The 19971-nt window shown below is 34.3% G+C and overlaps 1 protein-coding gene across 5 annotated transcripts in view; it reads left to right on the plus strand.

Annotated features, from left to right (window-relative positions):
• The window catches only part of CCDC91 (coiled-coil domain containing 91), a 355118-nt gene that overhangs the window by 65112 nt on the left and 270035 nt on the right, over nt 1–19971 (plus strand). For 2 of the 5 annotated variants that reach the window (XM_030322072.2, XM_030322075.1), the window contains exons 2-3: nt 15743–15785; nt 17944–18022. In XM_030322072.2, the coding sequence (XP_030177932.1) occupies nt 15756–15785; nt 17944–18022 (109 nt within the window). In that variant the 5' untranslated portion in view covers nt 15743–15755. Of the gene's footprint in view, nt 1–9203; nt 9231–15742; nt 15786–17943; nt 18036–19971 lie in introns of all 5 variants that reach the window. The other 3 variants (XM_030322071.1, XM_030322074.1, XM_030322073.1) reach the window with 2 other exon arrangements.

Consider the following 19971-nt stretch of genomic DNA (forward strand, 5'->3'; position numbering starts at 1 on the left):
GTGAGATGAAAAGTGTTTTGGAGATGGATGGTGGTGATTGCACAACAGTATGAATGTTCTTTATGCATTGTATAAGCTATACAGTGTACTGAACTGTACAATTAAAATGGTTAAGATAATAAATTTTATGTTTATTTTAGCACAGTAAAAAACAATATAATGACAATATTCTTAGCAACTATATGTCAACTGTTTTTTTTTAAACTTAGTCACATTTCTAGAAAAATATTGAGAGAGAAATTAAAAGTCTGAATCATCCTATAATTATAAGAAATAGAATCTTCCCACAAAGAAAGCAACAGGCCCAGATGTTTGCTAAGCAAGTTTCTACCAAAATTTTAAGAAATACATTATTCCAATCTGTTGCAATCATTTTAATTAATAGAAGAGGGGTATTGCACCAGCTAGTTCTGAAAGCCCTCCATAACCCTGGTTTCTAAAACAGATGAAGACATTACAAGAAATGAAAATTACAGGGGCAACTGGGTGGCTTAGTTAAACATCTGACTCTTGATTTTGGTTCAGGTCATGATCTCACAGTTGTGAGATCTAGCCCCACATTGGCTCTGTGCTGAGTGCAGAGTCTGCTTGAGATTCTCTCATTCTCTGCCTCTCTCTCAAAATAAATAAACCTTTTAAAAAATGAAAATTTTCTCATGACTGTAGATGTAGAAATCTCAAATAAGATATTAGCACATTGAAACCAACTTTGTAAGAGAAGGCAGACACTATTGCCATGTTGGGTTTATTTCAGGTATACAAGAAGGGTTTACTATTATATGATCCATAAATGTAAATGATGACAGTAGATTAAAAAGAGAAAAATCATGATAACTTCAATAGATAACAAAAATTTGATAATCAATGTAAATTCATGGTAAGAATGCTTAGTAATTAGGAAAATAGGGAAATTCTTTAATCCACTGGGATAATTAAAAAGTCATCAGCACATAGCTTTTAAAGTGGGGAAATATTAAAAACATTTCCTTTAAAAACAGGAATGATATAGGCATGGTTGCCACTCATCTATCACCCATTCTAGTTATTATTGCTATGTAACAAGTCCTGTTAAACTTAATGACATAAAACAGCTATTATGCTCATGGGTTCTGAGAGTCAGACTAAGAAGGCTTGTTACTGATCCACCCTTGGTAATACATCAGTGGTATGACTTGAACACTAGACGATGACTAGGGGATGGGATCATCTGGAAGTATGTTCATATATCTGGTGATTTGATATCAGTTGGTAGTTTGGGGACTCAGGCAGTCAGTTGGAAAATTTACATATGGCTTCTCTATGTGGTCTGTCCAGATAGTGTGGTTTGGCCTTTTTCACATCATGGCAGCTAGGTTCTAAGTGCAAACAGTACTAGAGCAGAAATGCAGTGCATTTTTATGCACTATCTGGGGAAGTTATACAGTGTTAGTTCTGGTGTTGTGTATTGGTTGTGGAAGTTGTAATTATCTACATAGATTCAAGGGGAAGGACAGAAACTCTACACATCATTGGGAGAAGTATGAATGTTCTAGTCTTAGAAGAATATGTGAGTTGCGAGATGTTTTTGTCCCTATCTTTGGAAATATAATCACCTTGCCTCTTGTGTTGGAGGACATAACCAATGCTTTAAGATAAGAAAAAGTAATTAGAGGTGTTAAATTTGGAAAGGAAGAAATGAAAGTATTATCTGGAGTCAGTATGATCACTTACATGTAAAGTCAAAAGAATATAGGTAAATTATTGGATGTAAGAGTTTTGCAAAGATGAATATATATAGACAGACTAGTATACAGAAAGTAATTGCATTTTTTGTAACAGTGACAGCAAACATACTTTAAAAGGACGTTAAAATAGTGTCATGGGATATCAATATCTAGTAATAAACAGCAAAGACATATAAGACTTCTTTAGGGAAAATTGTACTACTCTATTAGTAGACATTAAAAAAGACTTAATCACTGTATATTTGAGTTGTAAGATACACCATGTTCATGGGCAGAATGGCTGAATATCAAAGACTTCATTTCTACTGAAATAATTCTACATCCAGAAACAAATCCACTTATTTATGGAGCTTTGGTATCTGACAATGATGGAATATCAGATTAGTGAGGAAAGAAGTTACTATGTAATAAATGAAATTGACAAAAAAAAATGGATCTCTGCATCCACCATATATAAAAGTTAAATTGCAGATTGTTTAAGTACGTGTCAAAAATAAAATATTAACTTTGTAGAAACTATGGGTGTATATCTTTTAGACCTAAGGATAGTAAAGGATTTAAAAACAAAGGCTAAAAATTGCAAAGTTATAAAAGAATAAATTAATAGAGTTAACATACTAAGAATTTTTGTTCATCAAAAGCTACCTTCAAGGAAGTGAAAAAATAAGTTATAAAATGGAGGATATTTGCAATATACAAACTGACAATGATTAATATCAAGAATATTTTTTAAAAGTTGTATAAATCAAAAGTCACAGACAAAAAAGCTATTTCACAAAATAGGTATTTCACAAAAGAGTATATGGTAAATAATCATGAAGAGATTTCAACTTCATTAATAATTGGGGAAATCAAATTAGGTATACACAGTGAGATACCATTTAAAACCAAGTGTTGGAAAGGGGGAGGATTCACAGAACTTTTATACATTACTCCACAACTACAATTTCTGCAACCATTTGGAAAATAATTTTTCATGATCCCGTGAAGTTAAATTTAGACAAACTTTACAACCCAGTGATTTTACTTGTAGGCATATACCCAAGAGAAATACTGTGTATATACAAAAGTAGATGTCTTGGAGAATGTTCATAGCAGTTCTGTTCTCAATAACAAAGTAGACACTCAAATGTCTACTGACTGGAAAGTGACCGAATAAACTGTGGTATATTATGGTAGTTAAAAAATGAATGGTAGCTGAAATAATACTGGTGACATAATATGTGAAAAAGTTGTCTGCCAAATTTATATGTCATGGGATACCCTTTAAAAATAGCCAAAATAAAAATAGTATACTTTTTGGTAGTAGTTACAGATGAGATAAAACTTTATTAATTTGAAAGCAGGGGAATGATGAAAAATAAATTGAGAATTGTGTCCTAAGGAAGGGTTACATGTAATTTATTGTTAGGATCTTTGGTTTATGCTTGGTGGTGGGTTTCCATAAGCTGATTTTATAAAAAAAACAAAAGTAATAATAACAATAACAACAACAATACCAGATGCTTTAGGGCAGGGATATGACAGGGAGGCCATGTAGCTAGAACAGAGTAGGTTAGGGGGAGTTATAAATGAGGTCAGGGAAGCACTGGGGGCCTCTAATTAGATCTAATAGAGGAAAAAACACATTCTTAACAGGGGTTTAAAGCTATTTATGAATAAAGTATTTGAACACTAAGTTTATAATTTCACTCTTGTCTATCCAGAAGAGTTTTGTGGATATTGTATCAGAATAACCATGTTCCAGGTAGATGTGATTAGTAAATATATCTATCCAGATAAATGGGACTTCACTATAAACAGAAAAAAAATGTAAATGAGAGCATTTGAAACCATAAAAGAAGTGAAACACTTTCTTATTGGAGAGAGCATTAAATTTGTGATCTTCTGCACCTGATAATGTCAACACTGTTTTTACTGTGTTGTTGTATAATATTTTTCTCTATTTTTTCTTGTATAGTGTTTCCTTTTATGCCTTAATATTGTGATATAATTGTAGGCTTTTTATAGAACTTATTTTTACTTTAAAAATTTTTTTTTTTTTTAAATGTTTTTTATTTTTGAGAGAGAGAGGAGAGAGAAAGAGCAGGGGAGGGGCAGAGAGAGAGAGAGAGAGAGAGAGAGAGAGAGAGAGAAATCCGAAGCAGGGTGCAGGTTCTGAGCTGTCAGCACATATCCCGATGTGGGGCTTGAACTCATGAGTCATGAGATTATGACCTGAGCTGAAGTCAGATGCTTAACTGACTGAGCCACCCAGGTGCCCCCTTATTTTTACTTTTAATGATTAATGCCAATGCAAGTCACAGCTTTGTCTTCGTGCTTACTTTGCTTATCAGTGAGGCTCCAAAGTTCATGCCTCAGAGAGATGGATTTTTCATTGTTAGTTTGAAAGCTTTGGAGTTGACATTGACATGATGATAGTCTTAGAGTTTAAAACTTCATTGTTTTGTAAGGAGTTGTCCAGTGTGATAAATGGATTGGAGAGCAGGATGACTAGTAAGTTCTGATAATTTTCAAGAAATAGTGGTAGATATCTGAATCACAGGGATGATCACTAGAGGAGAAAGGAAAGGAAGAGTGGAGAAACTAATATAGGATTGAATAACATACTTGACTACGGTGTAAAGCAAAGAATAAAAGGTGACACCTAGCTTCTGCATTTTGCATGGATTAAAGAATGATGGTAATATTATTGACTGAAAATGACATATTCAGAATAGAAAATATTTAGAACTTTCTTTTTTTTTGTTGAAACTTAAAAATAAATTTTTTGGTTTTTTTTGTTTTTGTTTTTGTTTTTTTATGGGGCACCTGGGTGGCTCAGTCGGTTGAGTATACAGATTCAGGTCAAGTCATGATCTTGCAGATCGTGAGTTTGAGCCCCGAGTCAGGCTCTGTGCTGACAACTCAGAGTCTGGAGCCTGTTCGGATTGTGTCTCCCTCTCTCTCTGCCAATCCCTTACTCAATGTTCTCTGTATGTCTCTCCTTTCAAAAAATGAATAAACATTAAAAAAATTTATCTTTTTTTTTTTTATTTATTTTTTTTTTCAACGTTTATTTATTTTTGGGACAGAGAGAGACAGAGCATGAACGGGCGAGGGGCAGAGAGAGAGGGAGACACAGAATCGGAAACAGGCTCCAGGCTCTGAGCCATCAGCCCAGAGCCTGACGCTGGGCTCGAACCCACAGACTGCGAGATCGTGACCTGGCTGAAGTCGGACGCTTAACCGACTGCGCCACCCAGGCGCCCCAAATTTATCTTTTTTTTAATGTTTATTTTTGAGAGAGAGAGAGAGAGAGAGAGAGCGAGCCCATGCACGAGTGGGGTAGGAGCAGAGCAAGACTAGGACAGAGGATCCAAAGCAGGCTCTGTGATGACAGCAGAGAGCCCAATATGGGGCACGAACTCGTTAACCGTGAGATCATGACCAGAGCTGAAGTTGGAGGCTTAACCGACTGAGCCACCCAGGTGCCCCATTCAGGAAGTTCTTTATGAAAAGAAAGGAATTTGATTTTAGTCATAGAATAATATATTTAGAGGATCTTACAATGCAGTATCTTAGAAGTCGTGTAATAATTTTTTTCATTTTACATATGAGGTCACTGAGGTCGAGAGAGGTGTGGTGATTTGGCCAGAGTCACATGGTTCAAATATAAATTCTTATATGACTGCAGGGTATGGATGTATTAGTGATGAGGATGGTAGCAGAAACTAGGTTATAAAGGATCATTCATTTCGGCCTGACTAGTTTCTAGATTTTTTTATCTCTGCAGCAAGGGTTTCTTCTATGGTTTGTCTGCAGCAAGGTCTTTCTATGCTGTTTTCAAGCCCAGCTAGTATTCTTATGACTGTTGTTGTAAATTCTTGTTCAGATATATTGCTTCTATCTATTTTGAGCAAATCCCTGGCTGTGGTTTCTCCTTGATCTTTCTTTTGGGAAGAATTCTTCCATCTTGTCATTTTGTCTAGGATTCTGTCTTTTGCGTGTTATGAAAGCTTGTTATGTTTCTTGCTCCTGAGAGTAATGTTATATTAAGAAGGGGTCATACACTGTCCAGGGCTTGGCACAAAGGTTCATTAATTTCTTGCTAAGAATTTTGACTTCGTAAAGTAACAAGGCGCCACTGAAAGGTTTTAACTAGGTGAGTATTTAAAAAGATCACTTGGGTAGCAGAGTGGAGAATGAGTAGAAAGGAGAAAATTGGAAACAGAACTGTTTTGAAGGCTGATGGTATAAGCCAGATGAAATATAATGGGGCTCTAACTAGAGTAAAGATTTGGATACTGAGTGGAGGAGATGGATTCTAGAGGTGTTTAGGACGTAGGATTTGGTTATTGATTTGATGTATGAGGTGAGAGAGAAAAGGAGGCAAAGGTGACTGCAGATTTTGTCTTGGCCAGCTGTTTTGTAGATGGTAATACCAATCACTGGGTGAAGGTATTTTGGAGGAACAGTAAATTGACTTTGATGGAGAGATCTTGAGTTCAGTTTTGGTTGTATTGAATTTGAGGTGCCTGCCAAATTGGAAAAGTGACTATTCAATTGTCTGTTGTTTATGTGGGTCTGGAGCTCAGGAGGTGGATCTTAACTAGAGATTTCTTAGCTTATATTTTAAGTGAGTCCAGGAGTGTTTCTGAAGTGAGATAAAAAGAAGGGGTAGGTTGGAGTATTTAGGAACACCATCATCTAACTGGAAGGCAGAAGAACCTACAAGGGATTGAGAAGAAGCAGCCAGAGAAATAGGAAGAAAGAGGGAAAAGAAGTATGGTTGTCTTGTAAACCACGGGGTGAGAGTGTTTTGAGAAGGAAAGACTGGTCAAATGTTGTTAGTGTTCAATAAGACAAGGAATTGAAAGTGTCTTTTTGCATTTAGTGTAAAGGAGGTAATTGTTTGCAGGCATGGGCTGTAAGAATACAGCACTTATGAAGTTGAGCTGTGAAAAGGAGAGGTCTGTGGTTGGAAAAGAATGTGTAGTTGAGGATGGTTTTGCTTTTGTTTTTGTTTTGTTCATTTTTAAAGATGTAGGAACTGGAGCATGTTTCAGTGTTTTGGGAAGAGCCAAATAAGAGGAGGAAGTTCAGTATTTAAGAGAAAGAACGATTGAGAGAGCCAAGTCTCTGAAAACACAGATGGAGGAATTAGCTTTAAGAACACAGAGGGATTCCTCCTTCAGTGTGAGCAGAAGAAAGTGGGATAGCTTGGTACAGATGCTGGTAACTATAGTTTTGGTAGAAAGAAGTTAAGGAACTTCTCTAAAATGCCTCTGTTTTAGCAGGAGGATTGGTCATGTGTTTTGAATACAGAAAGGAGTGAAAAGGTTGGAAGTTTGAGGAGTATTGAGAATCTTTGACATAGTTTCTGGAGAATTAGAAGAAGTGGCTTAAAGAGAGAAAAAAATGGGTATGGATAGGCAGCACTGTGAATCCAGTGAATTACAGTGAATTGTCTTAAGTTCTCGGCAGAAGTTAGGTAATTGGGTATTGGTGGTGTTCTTGGGGAGAGCCATTATCAGTTGCCTTGTACCACTCCAGATTTGAGTCAGTTGAGAAGTAGAACCAAGTCATAGGAATCAGAAAAGTGCTTTTATTATTAAAGGTTTAATGTAAATGTGGTTTGGACTGAGGTGGAAATGAGGTCTCTCACAAGTTCTCTTCTGAATTCCTATTACTCATCTAGTCACAAGCTAAAAACATGTCTTCATGCTAAGGAAATGAAGTTTTTCTCTGATGAGCTTCACTCATGGGAGCTGCACTGGAGGAATAATATGTTAACGGGCACACAGTTCCCAGTGAGAAACTCGAAGAGCTTGTACTGTGTATGCACAGTACTGTGTGTGGGAATTCTATACATTATCTCACCCAGTAGGACACCTATGGATGTCCTCCTGTCACTTATTTTGATTATTTTCTCTTGGAGAGAAGTAAAGATGAGAAAGAGACTGTAGTATTTCTTAAATCTTGTTTCCTTCTATCTAGAGGACTGTGTCCTCTTTTAAAATGTGAGAAGAGGTGATATCTACCCACTAATATTCATTGAGGGCGGAGATTTTGCCAGATAGGGGTATAATTCATACAGTGAGAATTTTGAGTTGACAGTAAAATAGCCATACAAAAGTATTTATTATTTGGTTGGAAATATATGACTGAACCCAGTGAGGTGGTTAATTTTTGGAAAATTTGAGTGGAGCATTAAGATCATGAGAGTGAATGCACTCTTTCAAGGAGAAGATAATGAGACAGGATCATAGATCCATCAGCTGAGGGAGATTGCTGTGAAGGAGTTAGAGGAGGTAGAAGAGTTAACTAAAAAGGTTGGAAAATAGAAGAATTAGCCAAAGAGTTGGAAAATAGGTAAGCATTTGGAGAGTCTAAGTGTTTCGCAATTTTGTTTCTTGTTACCTGCTGGGATATGTAAATTTTCTTGAATGAAGGCTGGCAAAGACAAAAATTTAAGTACAGATGAAAATTACATAAAGGAAAATATTTAGTTACTAGAACTATTAATTGTTTTGGGGATGTTTTCCTATCTGATCATTTATGAATAGAATGTTTTTCAGGTAGTGAATATCTCAGTTTTTTTAACTTGTGACGATATTTTGCCATTGGCAGTGGTATTTATAGTATAGCAATTATTTTGTAATTCTGCTTCATCTGGGAAGTGTCAAAGTTATTATTAATCCTAATAATAATTGGACACTTAAGAGAGAGGAGTGTAGCAGTATAATTTCTTTTAAGATGTAGGCCTTCAAACTCATGCCTTAATATGCATAGAGCTGTTTTAGTGCTAGCAACTTGATCCTCTACCACTCAAGTTCCAACATGTTTTTCTTGGAGAAGTAAAAGGGGAAGGGAAGTCATGTGGGAACTATTAGCGACTCATTTGTTTTCATTTAGTGGTTTATTCCAAAAGCACTGATTCAAAAATATTTTTTGAGACCCTACTATGTGCTAGGAACTGCTCAGTTGAAGGTACCAGAGAGTTAAAAGTAGATAAAATTGTCCCGACACTACCTCAGAAGTGCTTACAGAAAATTAGGTAAATAAATAATATCCTTGAACAGATAAGCCTGAAATTCTGATCTTAGATGGTTAGACTCTTTAAGGTAGTTCAGTCTTAGTGGCTATTAATTTTTAACCTTAACTAAGAGGTGTGTGTGTGTGTGTGTGTGTGTGTGTGTGTGTGTTTCCTTTGTTCTGCTTTCTTCTTAACAATTTATGTTTGCCCAGGATAGTAAAAAAAAAATCACTTGTCTATTGCTTCTAGGAAACATGGCATGAAAAAGGATCAAATGGAAAAATACTGTGACTGTGAGGATGTTGGTTAGCCAGTAGTTTTTCAGATGGGCTAGAGATTGAAGTGCTAAGTGGACAGTGTCAACTAGTAGGACACTTTGGGATGATTGAATCATTTGGATGATCTCCAGAGATTGTACTTTTTGAGTCACTCACCTAAGGGTTTTGTTTTTTTTCTCTTAGACTTTTTTTCCAGCTCTGGTGTTTGAGGTACGCTTTTCCATTTTGTATAAACACTTACAATAAATGTTAATGAATAAATGTTATAAAGGAGACTAACATGAAAAATTTTAATTTTTTCACTGGTTAAATCCTAATTTAAAGCATTTATGCCTTTGTTTATAGTTTTGTTAAAAGTAACTTTCCCTGAATTTATTTTTCCAAATATTTTGATAGAAATAATAGATGGTTGGTTCATTGTGCCATGATGTCTTCTAATACTGTTGTTAAAGAAATCAGTTATATGTGCCCACAGTTTAAAGTTGTAAAATACTTGTTATGAAAACATAACCATCTCCTATGCCTGCTCTTCTCTTCTAGCCTCTCCTTTTCTTGTTTTCTAGAAGCAAGATGTTTAGTACATATGGTTGATAATTTTAGTGTTTACCAGTATATCCCTAAACATGTTTATTATTGCTACTTCTTCATTTTTCAGTTTCATACCCAGCAACTTTCCAATATGGAAGATGAAGCTTTAGCTGTCTTTCATCACCCTCTCTACACTTCATACCACATGCTTCTTCTTTCTCTTAGCTTTCCGATATGATTTTAATATAATTTTTGGTGCCGTTAGTTATTCATTGTTTATTATTGCCATGTAAATAGTATTCATGGCTAAAAAATATAGTACTGTTATAATGTTTACTTTTCCTGTCCAACGTATTATTTTTTCTTTTTTTAATTTGGTTAATGTTTTAGTCCACTAATTCAACTCTTAATTCTCCCACAGTTGTTTAAAATTACTCTCATGATATGGTAAAACACATGAGAGAGTCTATTAATTGGATTTGCTTGAGTCCTCCCAGGAGCTTTCTGATCTGCTTTAATTTAGGTGGGTTGCTCTCTGTTCTTGTGTTATAGATAGCTTGGGAACTCATTTTACCACTATTCTGGGAGAATTTCCTTTGGTTTTCACTTTGGCTATATCACCTATTTTCTTTTCTAACCCCATTTCTTCCTTGTGTCTTATTCCCTTGGTTTACTCTATAGAATGGGAAATAAAAATTTTGACACTTTGAAGTATGAATATGACTTTAGTCTTCCCACACATTAGTTATTTGTTGGTTTGGCTGATTTTAGAATTCTATCTGCTAATCATTTTCCCTCATAATTTTAAAAGCATTGTTCCCTTGCCTTTCACCTTCCAGCAATGCTGTTGTGAAGACTCTAATGTGATTGTATTCTTTATTCTTCGTACGAAACCTATTTTATCTCTCTGGGAGCCTGTAGGATCTTTTCCTTGTCTCTACTGTGCCTTAGTGTGGGTTTGTTCTTCTATTTTCTTGGATACTTGAGGAACTATTAAATCTGGATATCGTATCCTTTAGTTTAGAAATTCTCTTTTTTTTCTTTTTCTTTCTTTTTTTTTTTTTTTTTGAGAGATAGAGAGAGAGAGAGCAATGAAACAGGGGAGAAGGGCAGAGGGAGAGAGAGAATCTAAGCAGGCTCCATGCTCAGCACAGAGCCTGATGTGAGGCTCGATCCATGACCCTGGGATTATGACCTGAGCTGAAATTAAGAGTTAGACACTAACAGGCTGAGCCACCCAGGTGTCTCTAGAACATTTCTTGAATTATTTTGTTGATGATTTCTTTCCTTTTGTTTTCTCTACTTTGTCTTTCTAGAATTCCTGATAATTAGATATTGCATATTCTGGACTGGATCTTTTAATTTTCTTATGTTTTTTACTCTGACTTTACATTTCTTTTTCTTTTATACTCTCTTTTAATAGGAAATTCCTCAGCTTTAGTTTCCGCCTTGCAATTTTCATTTCTGTAATCATTTTTATTTTCAGACCTTAGTCTGGGTGCACATCCCTCTCATTTCTTCCCCCTCTTCCCCCAAATGAAGGCTTCCTGTTCTTATTCCATGGATGCACTATGTTCTGTTGTTAACTTCTCTGAAAGTACTAGTTATGGTTTATTTTTTTGAAAATTTTCTTGTGTAGTCTCTGTTTCTTTCTCTTTGGTTTGGTCTCTTATTTTTTATATTAGATACTTTCTTCGTATCTTTTATTGTCCTTGGCCATCTGCTCATATGTAAGAGTGAAACACTACTAATAAGATAACAAACATTATATAATAACAAACATTATATAATACTTAGAATGTATCAGAGACTGTTGTAAGTGCTTCATCTATTTTATTTATTTAATCCTTATAATGACTTTAAGAGCTAGTTACATTATTATTATTAGTAGTAGTAGTACTAGTAGTATCTCTGACAGATGAGGAAACTGAGGTACACAGTGTTTAAATAACTTGCCCAGTGTAACACATTTAAGTAGCAGAACTAGAATTTGAATTGAGGCAACCTGACTTGATAATCTTTTCTTTTAGCCTTTATACTATTCATTATTTTACTGAAATCAGGAGCAAATTGGAAATTTTCTGCATATGGATAGGATTTGTCAAAGTAGTGATAGCTGAGTGAACTTTTTTTTTCTTTGGTGGTGCCTCTGATGACGTCCTTTTCATGAGTTGATTAGATTCACCAGAGAAGAATCTTCTACTCTGATGACTAGAGATTGAAACCTAGCTGCTGGCAGTTTGGTTGCCAAGTGATGAAAGAGGACTGGGAGAATGGGTCTCAGTACTGAATACAACTTTGACTTAGTCCAGCTGTCTCGGTGTCCTGTAATCAGAGACCCTTGGCTTTACCCTGTCCAGGGAATAAACCCAGTCTTCTGTTGTGATGAAGAACTATAAGTTTTCCTGTTGTGCAGATTGTAGAAGGGGATCTTGGGATATATCTGCCACTTTCATTTTGAGTCTTACCTTTACACAACTTTCATTGACATGCATTCCTAAGCCTTTTGTGGATTCTTTGATGTAAATGTGATTGATCCTTATTTTCCGCACTAGTAGTTTTAGATTCATCTTTCTTGTATTTGCTTTCAGAATTTTTTGCAGTATTCTCATTTCACATTCTCTTTGACCCTGTGTTTATGCAGAAGCAAACAATCAAAACAAATCTTTGCTATCTTTTAGGAAAAGACTAATAAAATGCATGTTCTTAATGTGCCATTTAAAATTCTTTGTTAGGTCTGTTGAAATAGATTTCTCAAATATCTCCCCCCTGAAGCATTTATGATGCTCCTACTAGATATATCACATCTGTAAATCTTCCTTCCACCGTAGACACTTTTTCTTCTTTCTTAAGGCTCTTTTATAGCTCATGTTATTAAAATTTGCATTTTTTTTACACTCTTCTCCCCACCCCACTCTTCCCAGACTGTAACACCTTGAGGATCTTGACTGCTCAGTTCTACAGAGTCGCGTAATAAAAATTTGTTACATTAAGTGTGTATATATGTTTTCCTTGTAAAATATCAGCAATATATTAAATACTGAGAAGAATAAAGGAGGGAATTTATATACTAGCACAACAGAAGAGATCAAATTCAGGTATAAAGAAGTCTGAGAATTGTTAAACTAGATACTGTGAAATCTTTCAATGTAGATACCTAATCATAACAAAGTATGCATCTTATCTCCTGCCATGACACCAAAAGATGAACTAATGATCTGCAATTTTTTGGTCAGGCTCATGACTCTATAACTTATGTGACAGGTATATTTGGTGTTGCTGTATTATAGTTGTAATTTAATGAGATATAATGTTAAATGCTAGAAATATTTTAAAAAAGGATAAATGCGTTTTAGATAAAATACTGTTTTAAAATGTGATGGAGTAGCTAAATCTGTAAAGAAGACCACACTTGTAATATTTCTTTTTAAAAACTATTTTTGTGTTTTGTATTTAGTAAAATTGATTTTCACAAATCAGTGCTGTTAATATTACTTCCTCCTGCTCTTTGTAAGGCTTAGAAAGAACAGCAACTATTGCAGGATTTGAAAGTAAATTATTTGGAGAAATGTTAATGCTTTAAAATACTATTTCTCTAATTATTGTATTTTAAGAAACTCAGGCACATTTATCTTTTTTTTTAAGTTTATCTATTTTGAGAGAGAGAAAGAGAACCAGAGAGGGGCAGAGAGAGAGGAAGAGAGAGAGTCCTAAGTAGGTTCTGCACTGTCAGCGCGGTACCCAAAGCAGGGCTCCATGTCTATCTCACAAATCATGAGATTAGGACCTGAGCCAAAGTTAAGAATATTGGATGCTGGGGCGCCTGGGTGGCGCAGTCGGTTAAGCGTCCGACTTCAGCCAGGTCACGATCTCGCGGTCCGTGAGTTCGAGCCCCGCGTCGGGCTCTGGGCTGATGGCTCAGAGCCCGGAGCCTGCTTCCGATTCTGTGTCTCCCTCTCTCTCTGCGCCTCCCCCGTTCATGCTCTGTCTCTCTCTGTCCCAAAAATAAATAAACGTTGAAAAAAAAAAATTAAAAAAAAAAAAAAAAAAGAATATTGGATGCTTAACGGACTGAGCCACCCAGATGCCCCAAAACACATGTATCTTTTAAAATGTGTTAATAATTCATTTCTTTGAAAATAAAGTAGAAGACTACCATCTGCATTTTAATATGTAGAGGTTGTTGGGGTATGGAAAACATCAATGGTCGTTAATACATTCTTTTGTAGAGTTAAATCAGTACTTAAAAAACTGATGGTGTTTGGTTCATTACCACATGCAAACAAGCTGAAATGATTGTTAAATATGGCTATTTGTTTTTGTTTGCAAGTTTTCTGGTATCTTACAAATAATTTATTGGGATGTAATTTACAAAACACATAGAAGCATTACTCTAGAAATTCTATTTTTTTGAAACCATATTATTTGGATATAGTGTGGTAGATGCTAAAAATATTTTTTAATTGTCTACTGAGATTCGTGGGATACATGTGGAAAACACAAACTTAGTGTTTATAGTTAGACTTGGTTAATTCTCAGTATCCATATCACTCTTATTTCATAATTTCTTCATAAAAAATGTAATCACATACAGATTTCTATTTGCTTGAGACACAGAATTAATGTGAATTCCATTTTAAAACTAACCACCATCAAAGTTTCTGAAAGTCTGGTTTGTATTTTTAAGTGTTGTATGTGGATGACTTGGTTAGCTCTGATTTTTTTGAGAAATACATCTTTAAAAAATTTTCATCAAACTACTAAATTGTAGGTAATGGTGACAACAGTGGTATCTCATTTTGATTAATTTAATGTCTTTCCTTTTATAATGTACTTCTGTCTACATATATTCCTTTTAGTGTCATTACCTACTGTGTTTCTGTGAATATAAGTTTTCTTTGTCTATTAAAACAATCTTTGAGATTGTGTTTTACTGTGTATTTTTCTCTGACTAGTTTTTGAATTTATTTTTGAAGGCATTAATATTAATTTCATTGACAAGGCAAGACATGACTGTAGATGACTACTGCTTCATCACTTAAAGCAAAGTGCCTTAGAAAATCCCTTTAGAATTATCACTTAACATGGTTTAATTTGTTTTGCTGGTTTTTTAAGAAGTTGGAGAAGGTTGTTTTCCTATAATCAGGTTCATCTTGTATTAGTGAGTCAAGGAAACTATAATTAATAATTTGGATAGTTCACTTTTGAAAGATAAGAAAGGAAACCAGTTATTGACTAGAGTAGTACTTGGACCACTGAATCACAATTTATTATAAACTTATTTTTCATCTAAATGTATACCATCTATTGCTTGTTTTACTTTTCAGGGCTTTTTGGTTTTTTTTTAGTGGTTTGTTAGATAAAAGCTTTTTCTTTTTATTCTTCTTAAAGCCCAGGTACTCATGTTTTTTTTCCTTCCGTTTTTATGACACACATTTAGGACAAAATAAAGCATGTATTATCTTAACTGCTTGTCTGTCTTAACATAGTTTAAGTGTAAAGAAGAGAGGAATTCAGGATATTCACTTGTGTTTTTCTCTTCGCTGGTCTCTCGTGAATACATGACTTGATTTATCTTGATCAGCCTAGTAACTTGCTCCACATTTTTCCAAAAGTGCAAAGTAGTTTCAGCTAAAAATACACATATCAAAATGCTCCAGAAGTTGTGGCCACAGCTCAAAAATGCTGATCAATTTTGAAAATCTAAATCAACCTCGGCCATGAAACCGAGGGAAGAACCTTTGTGGTAGGGGACAGATTTCCAAAAATTCACCACAGTCCTGTTCTTAGCTGGAGTTTGTGCTGATGTTGCCAGACAACTGAGGAATAGATGCAAAAAGCAGGAAGCATTATTGAATTGAGCCCTAGCGCCAATTTGGGAAAAGCAAATTAAAATGTAAAAGAATATTTTTTCCACTCCTGGCGTCTCAACACAAATGGCAAAATACATGGTTGCTGAAAAAGTCACAGCAATTGCTAATTTTGCCTGAATGGCTAATTTTGCCAAAAACCCCCCAGTCTTTTTGCATTAAAAAATGCATACCCATATAGTTTTTAAAAAGTAGTTTCTTAAAACCCAAATGAAATAGTTTTAGTTAGCAAGTCAAAATATATATACATTTAAGTAAGAAAAATATTTTGACGTAAATAACTGTGTGTGTGGGCTTGTTTCAATGTCTTCTGATATTTTTCAGGTGTACTTGAAGAATGGATGATGATGATTTTGGTGGTTTTGAGGTATGTGCAATTACCTTATTTTGCTTATGTAATTGCTTTAACTTTGTGGGATTATAATGGAGTATACTATTTTGAAAATGTATTATCTGTCATTGGTACTCAGGATCATTTCTGGATCATCTTTAATGTAAAACTGGAATAAAAAAATGAAATCAAGGAGAATTAAAATATATCCCTTTTGAAAGATAAAAATGATTTATTATTATTGAACATCTGGCCATGCCCATCAGAATGGTTTGAATTGAAGCAATTAAGTGCTACTAGTTGGAAGCATTAAAGAAGTTGTAAAAACTGTCAACTGATGATTTTGCTGGGATACCTGTCTATTAGGAAATACTTGTGAGATGAGGGATGAGTATTGCAGATCTGTCACATATTTTCATGTTTACACCTGTAATGAGTTGATTTAGTATATTAAATACGTAGCCTTTTGGTGGCTTATAGAGCTAATTAGTATGTTTGTGTTGTTAGATTATTCTCTCAGGTTTGAGTTGGATGCTTTGTAAGTGGAAATTGTTAGCTGAAGAAGCACTGTCTTTTCCGTAATCCTTTTCAGTGTGTGTTCATTTTATTGAAATATTTTGTAACCCAGTTATTTTTATGGAGCCAGTATAGTCTTGCAGGAAAATCTCTGGATTAGGAGTCAGGATGCCTGAGCTCAAGTCTTGGAACTACTAAGTGAGCTCTGTGATTTTTTTTTCCCTTTTTTTAGTAAGATTTTCACCTACTTTGGAATTTGGTAAAAAGGAGATTGTTTTTTTAAAAATAGGGAGTTAATTAAAGACATTAAAAGAAACAAGATATTAAGTATATACTCAGTATTCTGAAAACCATGAAAGAATGGTGTGAGTTTTTTAGATTAGGGTCCTTTTCTCGTCCATTGATCTTTTTATCTGTCAAAATGGAGGTATTTGGAATATGAGCATACCTGTTTTATTTCATCTAAAACTGGTGTTTGTTTAGCACATTTATATGTTTTTTTCCATTTTATTTAATATTTTGGGTGTTTTTTGGGTGATTTAATCTTTTACTGAAATGTAACATTTAAAATTTTGTTAAAATTCCTTTCATTTTGAGGATAATATATGTTTCAGATATCATCTTAGTTTATTGTTTAGGAGTTGTCAGTTATTTGAAGGTTAAAACTTAGTTTGGTCTCCTTTGTTTAAACCATGCTTGATTTATTATATCAGAGAAAAATAAAGTGGGTAGTTTACCTCAGAGTAAAATTATATTTCATTGTTACAGTCAGTGGATCTATTCTTTTCAGTATTAAATATTTACAATGTTAACCAATTATTCTAATTTAATTGGTTATTAGGTTTCTTTCTTTTTGCATCCAATTGTAGAAATATGGAAGGTCTCTGTCCTTGGTCATATAAACCATGTTCATTTTTCATAGTTTATAGGTAATAATTACTATATTTTGCGTCACTTAGCTTCCATGGCAGATTGTCTCAATTGACTGCTTTTTGGCTGACAACTCAATGCGGAATCCAAATTGAAATTCTGGCTCCTTTTCTCAGTAATAATTTTGCTGTGACCTGGACACTTAAGAGAGAGAGAACTCTTCACTCTTACCCACAAACTCAGCATTCAGTAATTGACTGTCCTTTACTTTTAAAACTGTTTAGTAGGAAGGCTTGTTAATTTAAAACACCAGCTTTAGGAATTCTCTATTAGAGTTGATTGCCAGTAAATCCACCTGGTAGATTATTCAAGAATATAGATGAATCCTATTTCTTTAGATTGATCTCGATTAGCTTTTGTGCTAATTAATGAAAAAGATTTGGTGTTGATACTTTTAAAGTAAAATATATTTTTTCTTACATACACGAGCAAATTTGTGGTGAGTTAGTTTAGAGTTCTTAGGTATATAGCTCACAAGTGAAAATGTGATGAAGAATATACAAAATAAAAATTTCATTGGCACGAGATATATTTTAATAAGGAAGGAAGGTTTTACTTAAAAATAATGCAGCCTGAGTACTGGGGGTGGTGAGTAGTGGTTGTGGTGGTAGCAATGAAGACTGAAAAGCAGTTGAGTAATTTGGAGGGTATATCACAGAGAATATGCTTGTAGAATTTGGAAGGCTTGATTGCAATTAGCATTTCTACTTTTTAGATATTCTAAAATAAATTTGCCTTTTTTTCCTAGGCTGCAGAGATTTTTGATGGTGGAAATGGCGAAACCCAAACTACGTCTCCTGCTATTCCTTGGGCTGCTTTTCCTACAGGTACTACTATGCAGTAAGAGAGGTTTTTCTTTTTTCTTTTTTTTTTTTTTTAATTTAACATTTTTGCCTTTTCTTTGAAAGCCTTTTTACTTTGCACTTGGCCTTCTTTGATCTGAAAAATGGAATGACCCAGATTTAATTTAGGTTTTTCTCTTAACAGATTATAAATTGCATAACAAATTCTGCAGTGTGGCTTGAGGCATGATTCCAAAAATGATATCATGAACATTAAATGAAATTAAGTATAATTTACATTTCCTAACTCATCTTAGTTTTAGGAAAATGAGGTACCAAATAATATTTTTAGACTGCCTGGTTAATTAATTAAAAAGACTCCTTATTCTTATATTCTAAAAATATTCTAAAATAATTTTACATCTTCACCAGTATTTAAATTTAGAAGTGTTTTTGTTTTTTTTTTAGGAAGGTCATTCATAAGTATTAAAAATAGAAATTTAGCCATCCAAGATATCAAATGCAAAAATAAATTCTAGTGTTTAGAGATATTTTATGGAAGACCTAATGTTCAGTATTAATATAATTCATGTATAAATAATATTTTGAATTTTCTAGACTTTTTGCTCTGCCAAATCATTGTAAAATTGGAGGTAGAAGATAAAAGGATCCTTCTTTAACAGCTCTGTTTAGTCTTAGATTATTAGAGTTATTCATCCTAAAATATTTTTCTAGTGCTTATTATGCATTAAGTACTAGGGGATTGTGTCCTTTACTTCAAGAGAAGTTAGGCACATACGTACTTGTAATATGAAGCAGATTTGTGATTTGGGAAGAATGATGATTTCGTCATCCATTCATTTAGCAAATGTTTATTTTAGGCCTCATATGAGTCAAGTACTGTCCTAGAAGGTCAGTATATATTATCGATCTGGGCTTTGAAGGATATTTATGATTTCAATAGGCAGAGAGGGGAGAATGGGGAAAGATTTTGAAGAGAGAAGAATAAATGAAACAAAGGTGTAAACATGGGAAAGTATGACCTAGTTAGGATGCTCATTCTTGTTTGAGGGCTTTATGTTTGTTGTTCCTTTGCCTGGAATTTCTCACCTTGTTCCCCATTGCCACACTCTTCCTGCTCCCTTACTATACTAACTCCTCTGTTTTTTATGTGTTGTCTTTTGCTTTAATATCTCTTTTTCTGGGAGGCCTTCCCAGAGAACCTTCCCACACCTATGTACACCTATTTTTTGACTTGCATTTTAGGTTGTAAGTTTTGTGACGTTAGGTGCTATGTCTGTTTGTCCTGTTGTTATGTCTTAAATGTCGAACACAGTGCCAAGCTTATAGCTGGCCCTAAATAAATATTCATAGAATAATTAAAGAAAAACATGAATGAATAGCTGAATGAATGATGACTAGGGTGACAGTGGAAATCAATAGGAAGAATTGGAATAATGATATTTATATAACAGTTTAGGATTTTCAGTGTGTTGTCACTTTTTTGCTTATTGTAAGGTAGATAGGCCAGCTTCAGTATACCTCTTGTACAAAATGATGGTTTATAAAGTTTTGGAGTTTGATACAGATATATATGTTTAGGAATGAAATCTAGTCTTTCAGATTATATTTCCATTCTTTTTCAATAACTCTTTTGTGGAAAAAAAACCCCCATCATCAGGGCTGTCTGGGTGACTGGATGTGAGGGAAAAGGAGGAGTCAAAATTGATATTTGAGATTTTAAGCCTTGGTTCTGAAGGAATGGTATTTCCTTGAACAGAAATAGAGACTTTTATTAAAAAGTTAATTTGGGACGGTTTGAAGCCTAATGAATTTGTCCTAGACGTGTATTTAAGGTACCTAGAGTTCAGGAGAAAGGTTAGGGCTGGAGTTCTTGGTTTGGAAGTTTCTTCATGGATATGATAGTTGAAGTTGTAGGTGATAACTGGAGGAAACAGTATGTAAAGAGAATAGGGTTAAGTAGAGAAATTTAG

Source organism: Lynx canadensis, chromosome B4 (assembly GCF_007474595.2).
Source record: "Lynx canadensis isolate LIC74 chromosome B4, mLynCan4.pri.v2, whole genome shotgun sequence".
Classification (NCBI taxonomy): domain Eukaryota; kingdom Metazoa; phylum Chordata; class Mammalia; order Carnivora; family Felidae; genus Lynx; species Lynx canadensis.